Source organism: Artibeus jamaicensis, unplaced genomic scaffold (genome assembly GCF_021234435.1).
Source record: "Artibeus jamaicensis isolate MK-2021 breed Jamaican fruit bat unplaced genomic scaffold, CSHL_Jam_final contig_76, whole genome shotgun sequence".
Taxonomy (NCBI): domain Eukaryota; kingdom Metazoa; phylum Chordata; class Mammalia; order Chiroptera; family Phyllostomidae; genus Artibeus; species Artibeus jamaicensis.
Window position 1 is genome coordinate 6124614 of NW_026521954.1, and position 12079 is coordinate 6136692.

Here is a 12079-nt window from a genome sequence, read left to right on the forward strand (position 1 = left end):
ATTTCTGCCATTAAATGTCACCTTCTTAGTGTGAAGTGTGTCATTTTTAACACGTTGGTGTTTGTTTTTTCCCTGGTGCTGCAGTTGGGGGTTGACGGCATATTCCGAAAAACATCACTGGTAAGTTAACAGCTGGCAATTTCAGGATCTGATAACATTCATGGTAACTTTAGTAAATGAGTGATGCTGTGATCTGGCAGATGGATCTACAGACAGGAAATGTTTCATCTAAGTGAAGTTCAAGTCTTTACTAAATACTAAGCATCTAGGAGAAGGAGATATATTTGCTTTCAGGGTTTAAGTCCATTTCACTCCCATGTATCCTAATTGCCCATATCTCTTAAGGGAAACTAACTGATTTCTTCCCAGTTATTATGGGTGTGGAATCCTGGCTCTTACAGGGTCAGGAGGCAAAGTGCAGTTTTATTTTTTATTTTTTTAAATTTTTATTTATTTATCTTTAGAGGGGAAGGGAAGGAGAGGAGAGAAATATCAATGTATGGTTGCCTCTCATGTGTCCCCTGATGGGAATTGGCCTGCAACCCAGGCATGTACCCTGACTGGGAATTGAACCATGATCTTTTGATTCACAGGCCTGCACTCAATCCACTGAGCTATACCAGCGAGGGCCAAAGTGCAGTTTTAAATAAAGGATAAGAACCAGTGGAAATTGTGTTAAAAGAATCTTGGTCTCAAACCTGTGCACTTTACCCCACCGATGGAGCAGGGTGACTTGCTCCGAGAGATCCCATGAGCTGTATCCTTCTCTCTCACTGACCTCGGTCTAAAGTCACAGACCACACCCCACGGGCCTCTATGGGGTCTCCCTGGCGCACCCACACCCCGCGTGCCCAGGGCCATGCCTCCGTCTGCCCAGTCTTTCGTGCCCCCCCCCAATAAAATATGACTGACTCCCATGTATCCTAATTGCCGAATCAGTGTTATCGGACAGGCAGTATTTATATTTAATTTATTTTTCATGCATCTCATGGGTATTAACATTTATAATCATAATGATGAAGACCATCTAAGCCTTTTTTAAAAAATCTGCTGTTAAGAAAATATACACGTATTTATCTTCTTAGGCTGGGAGGTTCCAGGGAAAAGACATTTTTTTACAATCAAGCACCCGAAAAGCAAATGAGACTGACCCTTCTGCCTTTCCAAAACTATTGCCCAGCACTGTTCAGCAGTTATCAAAACCCCAGCTGTGTTTTGTATAAAATAGAATGTGTACACCACTATTTTGATATTGCGTACTTAACAGAAACCTGAAGCAATTCACACTAAAATACTCCCATTTTGATTGCATTATGTCATTAATCAGAGAAACACAAAGGGATTTCTGGTCCCTTAGTCACCAAATACTCTGAAGAACAGGCTCCCACTTACATGTCTGTAAATGCTGCCTTGCAGGCACCTGTGTTGTGACAGTTCCCAGAACCAGATGGAGTGGATGGCCAGTGTCTTCATCGCCCAGGTCAGTGGTCTGTTTCCTGTCATCCAGTACAGTGTTAAACAGTGGATAAGAAATGATGGTGACTTTCCAGTAACGTTTAATGAGTTTTATGCATCTACTTCTATTTACTCACTTATATATTTTTAAATAGATAAGCATCCAGACTAATCCATGACTCCTAGAAAGAGAGTTGACTGTCTTTGGGGAGGCTTGTTTCCCACCCAGCAGCCCCTTAGCCTGGGAGAGGTGGACGCATCCGGATGCCCGCATAGGAAAGGTGGCCTTGTCTGAGCCGCCGTCCTGCCGCAGACCCCGAAGATCTTCTTTGAGGAAAATGCGTTATTTTCCTTTGTGTTTTCCCAGTGACCGCCCCCCCACCGCCTGTCCACAGACAAGGACGAGAACCTACATTTCTTTAATACTTACTGTTTTGCTAGAAACTTCAAAAAGAGTTAACTCATATTACTTGCAACAAACTCTGCATTACACTGCTCATAGACGAGGGAATAAAGATGAACAAAGTCCACATCATTTGCTCAGGGCCACACATTAGTTACCGGTTTATACCCAGAGGGGCCAGAGGCCAACACATGCCCTAAATTCCTCAGCTAGTGTGCTTCATGGAGGAGGACTCACTTTTTGATTTTTAATGGCTAGGAGGTTTCACTAGTCCCATTAGGGAAATTTGATTTTTTTCCCCAACGTTGTTTGGCTGAATTCCCTGCAGTGCTTCCCACGAGAGTCTTGGAATTCACTGGTGGTGATCTGGTTGCCACTCTCTATTACTGAGGATGTACTTCCCTGTTTCCCTTACAAGAGGAGTTAATTCACCACCCAATCTGGTCATTTGTTGTGAAAATCATTTTCTCTGTTCGTTTAATTTATTATCCTCTCCAGTGGTTAATAAATACCGTTCTTCTCACCCTGATGCTGCTGGTACCACCTGGGAATACATTTGCAGAAAAAGACTGGTTGCTAACTCTTTAGAGACCTGTCTTCTATTTTTTGTGACATTTTAATAATTCAGACATTTAAGTTCCACTTTAAGAAAGTAGATTTGAAGTATTTCCTAAAATTGGAACTGCAGAGTCAAAGACTGTTACACTGTCTCTTTGTGACACCACTACCATAAATTGATTCCTCTTTTAAAAATAATTGAAGTCAGTCAACTCTGTAGTTTAAAATCAAAGTATAAATAGTGGGGAAGCAGAGGTTGCTCTCGGGACCAAGTCACTTCTCCCCACCTCGCCTGCCCATTACCATCTTGTCCTTGGAGACGCAGCCCGGTCACCCTTCCTTGCTCCACATTTCAGGATTCATATAAACACAAAGGTCCTTTTAGATTTAAAGGTTCACCTCCACGGGGACACAGACAGGAAAGTGGCAAATGTTAATATATATGTTAAATACACACACACACACACACACACACACACACACACTTGAGCCAACATTGGTGTCCTTACCATGAGTCTTTCTGGTGCTGGAACACTTCTAATACCCGTCCCCACCCCCATCCTGCCTCACAAGTCTCCTAGGTTTTAGCTCACATGTCACAGTCTCAGAAGAACGCTCTCGTTTTGCCATTAGACCTTCCTGCGGGAACACTGAACACCCTGCACTTCAGTGCCGCGGCACTAAGTAAAAAACGTGTGTATTTGCATATGTCGTGTCTGTCTTTCCCATTAAAACATAAATTCCATGAGAGTACGGACTCTTTGTCAGTCACTTTTTAAATTTTATTTTGCATTTCATTTTTATTTTTTAGTTACAGTTGACATTCAATATTATTTTGCTTTAGTCTCAAGTGTACAGCATAGTGCTCAGACAATCATATATTTCACAGGTGTTCCCCCCAATATTTCTAGTACCCACCTGGCACCATACATAGTTACTACACTACTACTGACTATATTCCCTATGCTGTAGTTTATATCCCTATGACTGTTTTATAACTATCAATTTTTACTTTTTTAATCCCTTCACCTTTTTCACTCAGTCCGTCAGACCCCTTCCCCTTGGCAGTCACTAGTTTGCGCTCTGTATCTACCAGGGTGTTTCAATTTTGTTTGTTAGTTTCATTCATTAGATTCCACATTTCAATGAAGTCACGTGATATTCATCTTTCTCTCTCTCACTTATTTCACTTAGCGTAATATCCTCTAGGTCTATCCATGCTGTCATAAATGGTAAGATTTCTTTTTTTTTTTTAGTGACTAATATTCCATTGTATACATGCACCACTATGTTTATTATCCACTCATCAATTGATGGACACCCGGGTTGCTTCCGTATCTTGTTTGTTGTAAATAATGCTGTAATGAACATAGGAATGTACATGTTCTTTCAAAATAGTGTTTTGGGTTTCTTTGGACATATTCCCAGAAGTGGAATCTCTGGGTCATAAGGCAGTTCCATTTTTAATTTTTTGAGGAACCTCCATGTACTTTTTCACAGTGGCTGCACCAGTCCACATTCCCACCAACAGTGCAAAGGGTTTCCCTTTCTCCATATCCTGTTTGTTGATTTACTGATAATAGTCATTCTGATAGGCCTGAGGTGTAATTTCGTTATGGTTTTAGTTTGCATTTCTGTGACAGTAACACGGAGCACCTTTCCACATGTCGATTGACATTTTGTGTGTCCTCTTTGGGGAAGGACTCTTATTAGATCTGTATTTGTATAAAATAAAAGAGGGAAAGTAAAGCCAGTGCAACTGAGGTAAGGAAGGTCTTTAACTGAGAAAAGGTTCTCAGAGAATGCCTTTCTGAGTAACCAAACGACAGATGTGTCTGAAATGAGGGAGTGAGTAGTGCGGGCATGCCATAGCCTAGCGATCTGTTTTATTTTCCTCCTCCTCCTGTTGGTACTCACCCACAAGGTAAGTAGAATTAGGTTTAACTAGGTTTAGGGCTTTGCCAGGCAAGTATGATGGAGGGAGAAAGAGCACAGCACTTAAAGAGGAGGTGAGTATACTGACTGATCGTGAAATCTAGGCCAGGCTATGAAAGGAATGGGAAGCAACGTGCGAAGTAGAGTGGATTGAAGATCTCAAGGAGCCTAAGCATACTTAGTGTGAATGGGACCAAATTAAGTTGTCTGGGAAGATCAGAGGTCAAGCTCAGGAAGTAAGGCAGACCTCATGTTCCCTGCAGCGTTATTCACCCTCGCCAAGGTATGGACACATCTGAAGTGTCTGTTGACAGATGAATGAATAAAGCAAGAAAATGTGGTGCACACACTATGGAATGTTATTCAGCCTTTGAAAATAGGGAAATCCTGTCTTATGCAACAACGTGGATGAACCTGAAGGCCATTATGCCAGGTGAAATAAGCCAGACTAAGAAAGACAAGTACTGCGTGATCTCACTTATATGTGGAACCTTAAAAAAAAAGTTGAACTCGTAGAAACAGAGTGAAACATGTTTGTTTGCAGAAGGGCAGGAGAATAGGGAGGTTGGTAAAGGGATAGGACACTTTGAGTTAGGAAGTAAGGTTTGACGATCTCATGTTATTAGTGACTATATTTGATAACATTGTATGGTATAATTTACCTTCGCTAAGAGTAAAACTTAAATTTTCTCACCAAAAGAAAAGTAAATATGTTAAGTGTTGACTGTGTTAATTAACTCAATGGGAGAGAATCCTTTCAGGACACATGCATGTATCAAATCATCACACTGTACATGTAAGCATCTTACAATATTATTTCTCTGTTATACCCCAGTAAAGCTGTAGGGAAAGAAAATAAATAGAACGTAGGAGACAGAAATAAAAATTTGGGGGTGTGATCATTGGTTATAATAATGAAAGTATGCCATGCGGTATGAATTTTGAAGTCACTTATACATAACCATAAGTGTTAGAACATATTACTGAGATCTAATGATTTCTGCTGTTGAGGAAAAAAATATTTCTTGGATCAACTCAGTGAGACCTCATTAGCCATTATTCAAAGCATTCTTTATGTCAGGGAAAGAAACAGTGTTTGAAAGTTGCATTTACAATCAGGTTCCTCCACATATCATTTAATATACGTACCGTATATCAGTGAGTAGAAGTGTAAATATAATCCATAGAATGCCAATTTCCCTCAAAGTCAGTTTTCTTCCAGCATTACATGTTGGGAATACCACAATTATGTAATATCAAATTGTTTTATCAAGTTCAGGACCATGATGTAAAAATACTGTGACATTTGTCACTTTCCCTCTGCTTGAAATGTTACATAATCCACTATGGTGGATTTGTTAATGTTTTCCTAAAATTCAAGAGCAAACCTTATGCACATATACTAAGTCTGGTAATAAGTAGGACCTACACGGAGGGCTAGTGAGGATTGAAGGAGAGAATATATGTCATTGATAACCACGAAACCCAGCTAGTTACAGTGTGCACACAGCCAACACTTGTTGAAATGCCTTCCATGCTATAAAATGCTACATTAAAATACCAAGTGCAGCATAAGAACGAGAATCTGTTGAATCTTACGAGCAGAGGAAAATAAGAGCAGGCATTTAGCTATATAGCTTACTGAATGTTTTTCATTTCATCATAACATCTGTAAGCTGCTCATTTTAGAGTTGGTATTTTGTATTTCCTTCACAGATTGTTGTCTGAAAGTCAATTTGCTTTTCCCAACTTCTGACAAGTGAATCTACCCTGAGGAGGAGAAAAATCTTTAAAGATTTTTCTTTTATATACATATCTTAAGGATTTATCACTCGGTTTATATTTTTACCTGTGGATATTTCTCCCCATTGCAAAATTAACTTTTTCTCAGTCATATCTATAATTGCTTAGTGGCCAGAGTATGTAGTCAATAATCTGAGAACAAATGTGCCACACTCTCTGATAAACAGTGATTTTCAGTATAAATGTCTGTGTACAAGGTAACATTTCTTTGGAATTCAATTAGATGAAAAAGTAACATTTTTAAAAAGGTGATAAAGTAAGACTAAGTTTTCTGATAAGCAGACCTGAGATTGACTTGGGCTATATAAGGTCAAATTATGATATTTACATCGAAATTATCTTTGGGGGAGAGAGCAAATGCGAATGTATTTACTTTGATCACGGGCTCTAGAAATGTAGAAGAGTGTATTGTTTTTTTACCACAAAGAAATTTCTTAAACATTTCCCCCCTTTTGGTTTGATAAGTAGTACAGAAGGTATGTATTTGGAACTTGAAATTGAACTGAGACCTCAAAGTCAGTTCATGTAAGAGTTTTGGCTCCTGCAGCGATGCTGCCTCCAGAGCTGACGTCATAATGAACATGGCTTTCATGGAGAGCAGGTCACTTGATTTGTGTGTGTGGAAAGGGAGCCAAGTGACTATGCAACGTGGTTCACACCACATTATAAAGTCACACACCAATGGCAAGAAGTTTTGTTTTCACAGCATGAAAACGATGTGCGGCCACCCGCTGGAAAGGAACGAAAACGCTCTATAACCAAAAACCCCAAAATTGGAGGTTTGCCTCTAATTCCCATCCAGCAGGAGAGAAATGCAACCGACGCCCGGAGGAATATCGAGGTGGGTTATGACTTTATTTCTTTTAGATTAATTATGGCATTTGCTGTCTTCTGTCTTACTGTGATTGAGTGCATTAATGAACTCATTAGCTTCAAAAATTAGAAATAATCACTTTGAAAACCATAAGAAGCAAAAAAAAAAGAAAAAAAGAGCTGAAAAACACCGAGGGGAGAGGAAGGAATAAGGGAAAAAGGGGGAGGGATTTGAGGAAAAGAGAAAGAAAGAGAAGAGGGGGGGGGAAGGGGGGGGGAAGGGAAAAAATGTAAAAAAAAAAAGAAAAAAGAAAACCATAAGAAGAACCACATCCATCAAGAAAACATTATGAATAACCCTATGGCACTGGCACTTTTTTGAACTTTCATATTTGTTTAACTTCTTTTAAATGATTACTTTTAATAATGTCATTGGCTATTTTTGTAAAGATTTTATTTATCTGTCTTTAGAGAGGGAAGGGAGGGAAAGAAACGTCAGCGTATGAGATAAATAATTGGCTTCCTCATATACCTGTCGTGCCCGGAGACCAGGCTGGCAAAGCAGGCTCATGCCCTGACCAGGCACTGAACCAGTAACCATTCGGGGTGTGGGAAAATGTGCAACTCATGGAGCCCCACCAGTCAGGGCTAAAGTTTAGTGCTCAAATTTTTAAAAATATTTGCCCACGCCTATTTTTCCTGAACATTTATCTCATCATAATATTCCTCTTCTCTAAAAGAGTAGTTTTGAAAACATTTTTATTTTCTGGCCCACTTGGTCAGAATAAGACTCCAAGAAATCACCAGATTGTCCCTTCTCCTATTTTGCACTTAACAGGTTTTCTTGGTAATAAACTACCCTGTAAAACTGTGGATTCCTTAGCTAATCTAAATGTGGTGAGGTGGTGACTCAACTTATAGACAAAGAATGTTTCAAAATATTCCAATGCTTGGGGGAAAGTTGAACTCCTAGTAAAACTCCTAGGAGAGTAGACTCTGACGTTGCTGTTAGTAATATTTTTTTGATATATCTCCTTGGGCACGGGAAAAAAGGAGAAGTAAACAAATGGGACTACATCAAACTAAAAAGTTTTTGCACAGCAAAGGAAACCAACAAAATTAAAAGCAACCTGTTGAATAGGAGAAAATATTTGCCAATGACCCATTCAGTAAGAGGTTATTGTCCAAAATATATAAGGAACTCATACAATTTAACATACACAAAAAACCGATTCAGTTAAAAATTGGGCAGAGGACTTGAATAGACACTTCTGCAAAGAAAGCATACAGATGGCTAACAGACATATAAAAATATGCTAAACATCATTAATCATCTGGGAAATGCAGATAAAAGTTATGAGATATCATCTCACTACTGTCAGAATGGCTATCATCAGTAAATCCGCAAACAAGTGCTGGTGAGGATGTGGAGAAAAGGGAACCCTCATGCACTGTTGGTGGGAGTGAACACTGTTGGTGCAGCCACTGCGGAAAACCGTCTGGAGGGGGTCTTGAAAAAATTGAAACTAGATCTGCCTTTTACCTGAAGAAATCTGGCATTTATCTGAAGAAATCTAAAACACTACTTCAGAAGATACTTATGTCCCTATGTTCACTGCAGCGTTATTTACAATAATCAAAATACCAAAGTAACCTATGGGTCCACTGACAGATAAAAGGATAAAGAAGATGGGTACATATATGTAATGGAATACTCCTCAGCCATAAAACGTGAAACCTCACAATTTGGTACTACATGGAGCAGACTCAGAGGGTATTATGCTAAGAAAAGTAAGTCAGAGAAAGACAGATACTATATGATTCCACCTACATGTGGAATCTAAAAAAATGAGCTAAACAGAAACAAACTCATAGCTACAGAGAACAAATTGGTGACTGCCAGGTGGGAGAGGATTGGGAAGATGGTTGAAAAAGTGAAGGGATTAGAAATATAAATCACCAGTTATAAAAGCAGTCATGGGGATTGAAGTGCAGCACAGGGCATATAGTCAGTAACATTGTAATAAGTGTGAACGGTGCCAGGTGGGTACCAGACTTACCGGGGTGATCACTTTGTAAGGTATATCAGTGTCACATCACTAGGTACACCTGAAACTATCATGGAGGGAAAATTTTTTTTAATGAAAATGTACTTCCAGACCATTGCAGGTGTTGTAAAAGTGAATTGCCAGTGCCCCTAGGCCCTTATACTTTACTAAATGAATGTGTGCTCTAATCCACTGATACAAAAGTGTGTGTGTGTGTGTGTGTATACACACATTGAATTTTTAAAAATGTGCAATTCTCATAGATATGTGGAAGGAAGGATTTCACTAAATATTTTGGGAGGAGAGAAAAACACGAAGTTGAACAGATTTCTATCATAAAACTGAGCATCCTCCATATGCTAATAATATTAACTATTAATGTTAAATTTAGTGTGCTAACATGTGGATCTCAGAGAGAGGCTGTGGTCCAGGCAGAGCATTTCCCTGACTCACAGGCCACAGAGACCTCCTTTCTTTTAGTTCTGTGAGTACAATACTGTACCCACCACAGAGACTTGAACATGTGATGCATCCCAGCAGAAGTGAATTAGAAGAGGCAAGTTCAACATGAGAGTCAGTTCACATACCTAACCTGAAAGACATCTTCAAAATGCTGTGTTAAATGTATGTTAAAACGAATTGCCATGGTCTACATTTTAGTTGATTTCCTATCTCTCAGATCACTATATAAATTCAGACAAGTCCCCTGTGTCAAAGTAAGGTTAGAACCTAAGTCATAGAAATAAGCTCTAACATAAGAAGCATCAACTTTTAAACGGAGTTTATCTTTTCAGTGTAAATCGTGCCAAACCTTGCTTTCCCGTGCGACATTTTATCTTATTTTAGAGCGCGAGAGCAGAACTGGAAAAGCTGCGGCTCAGAGAGAAGGGCGACCAGGTGTCTGGGGACAGCACCTTGAAGGAGAGAGCTTCCATGGTGGCCCACTGCCTGGAGCACAGGGACGACAAACTTCGAAGTCGAACCCGAAAACATCGGAGCTTCAACTGTCTGGAGGATACCGAGTCCGAGGTCTTTCTTGGACAGCAAAAGTGCCTTAGAGGCTTAAAGATGTCGGGGAAGGCTGAGGACAGAAATGGCAAAGCTCCTTTGGATCCAGACAAAAAATTGCCCTCCAAGGTCATTGAAGAACTTAGTGTGGTTCTGCAACGGTCAAGAACCCTTCCAAAAGAATTACAGGGCGAGCAGATCTTGCAGAAAGACATAAAATGAATTGTAAATTTTTTAAATATTGTGTATGATGTTTGCGCACAAATTGGAAACCAAACTATACAATAACTTGTGGTTTGTGAGATTTGTCTAGCTCAATGTAAGCATTTAAAGAGCATCTTAAAATATGTATATACGTGGTAAGTGTAAGATTAACTTTATTTTGGTCTGCAGAAAGCTTGTACAGGTTCAAGTGTATTAACTTTATGTAAAAAGGCATTGGCTTACTGTGAGTGGCCAGCCTTTCAAAGTAGTTGTCTGTTAGTGGTATAATTTATGAGCAGAAGTATCAAATTGTACTGTATTGTATAAAATGCTGTTTAAATGAAGCCTATGAATATATGCGTAACACATTTTGCACTTTGAAAACCTTGTACATTAAGTTAAGTTTTTAGGTTTACATGGGTTCTACCTTCGGGAAAACAGAGGGGTGAGTTGAAAATGGGGGAGGATTTATTTCCATGACTGCCCGTCATACAATACTGGAGTTCCCAAAAGAGGAAGACATTAACAAACATCTTAAAAACTAAGGAGGTCAGTTAGGATTTATCCTAGTTCACTGTTGAGAAACTGCATATTGATAAGATGCCCGGTGACCAGTCATTTCTCAAGAACAGTATGCATCCAACACATGCGTGTTGTGGCGCTGGCCGCTCGAATTTCACGTGAGTGCACCGGCCGCAGGGCACACTCACTACCCTCCAGGTCCTTGTAGCTGGCCGCTGGGCAGAGATCCCGTGTGCACCGGGCCTGGCAGGGATGCTCTGCTCACTGAGGCTGTGTGCGAGAAAATCCTGTAAAGGGTTCCTTCCTTTTGTTTTGGTACGACAGAGTTCCTCATCACAGGGTTTTGTTATTGTTGTTCTGCTTTGTTATTGTTTACTTCGTGTTGGTTTACTTATTTCTTGTTATTTTCAGTGAGGCTGCAGTGTGTGTCTGCACTGTCAGAGTTAAGTGGGTGTGTAGGGAGGTGGGAGTGGGGGGTGGGGAGGGGGGAGGGGGTGGTTCTGAGTGGGGTGTGGGGGACTGTTTAACTCTGCTGCAGTCCTCTCCTCTCTGTGCCTAATGCATAATGACCAAGTTCTCTATTCCACCTACGATCAGCTACCGAGTTGGTGAATTTTCCCAGGGCAGACAATACTAATTGTAGTTCATGTTAGGGGTGGCACTTTCCAGCAATTTCTTTAGAACCGTATCCTATCTGCTGAATTTGAATTAAAAATTACTTTATGTAGCTAAGCTTTATTCCTAGAATTTCTCTTTTTGTCTCTTCTATTTTACAGGTGTCTTTCATGTCAGAATTTGTATGCAAAGACCCATTCTTTGGTCAGTCCAATTGGTTCATTATAAAATACTGATCACATATTTTCATTCGCCTTGTATGGTATTTACAGGTTGGGATCTTTTTTTTAAAGAATAAAAAGCTGCAGGTCAGTTTATAAAATGGGTGGCACTACTACAGAGCCTTCATGGTATTTAGAAGAACTCTGAAATAAACTCCTATTCCTAATAAATGAAATATTTATGTTACAAAGTAAGGAGGCACATGAAAATGCATGTTTGACAATGGTGTACCATGAGAAGACTGTCTGGAGTGCCTGCCCTTCTTATCTGAATATTTTTGAAACTTGGGCTTAAAATCGAAGTTTCTGTTTCTCTCCTTCCCTGTACAATGTTCCATTTCCCACATGTAAGATAAGGGCTACTGAAGACATCTCATATATTTTGAGTACAAATTAAAATTGTTTTACTAGTCCACCTGAATGTGACTGTCTCTGTTATTTCCAGAGTTGAAAGTTGTTCTTAGGAATTGTACAGTTTCTTTCCTTTCCCCCTT

At 39.7% G+C, this 12079-nt stretch overlaps 1 protein-coding gene across 5 annotated transcripts in view; it reads left to right on the forward strand.

Moving 5' to 3' along the window:
• Nucleotides 1-11207, forward strand: part of ARAP2 (ArfGAP with RhoGAP domain, ankyrin repeat and PH domain 2) — a 162196-nt gene extending 150989 nt beyond the window's left edge. For all 5 annotated transcript variants that reach the window (XM_053672327.1, XM_053672326.1, XM_053672330.1 and 2 more), the window contains 4 exons: nt 85-120; nt 1417-1480; nt 6861-6995; nt 9862-11207. In XM_053672327.1, coding sequence (XP_053528302.1) covers nt 85-120; nt 1417-1480; nt 6861-6995; nt 9862-10245 — 619 coding nt within the window. In that variant the 3' untranslated portion in view covers nt 10246-11207. The remainder of the gene's footprint in view (nt 1-84; nt 121-1416; nt 1481-6860; nt 6996-9861) is intronic.
• The last annotated feature ends 872 nt before the right edge of the window (nt 11208-12079 follow it).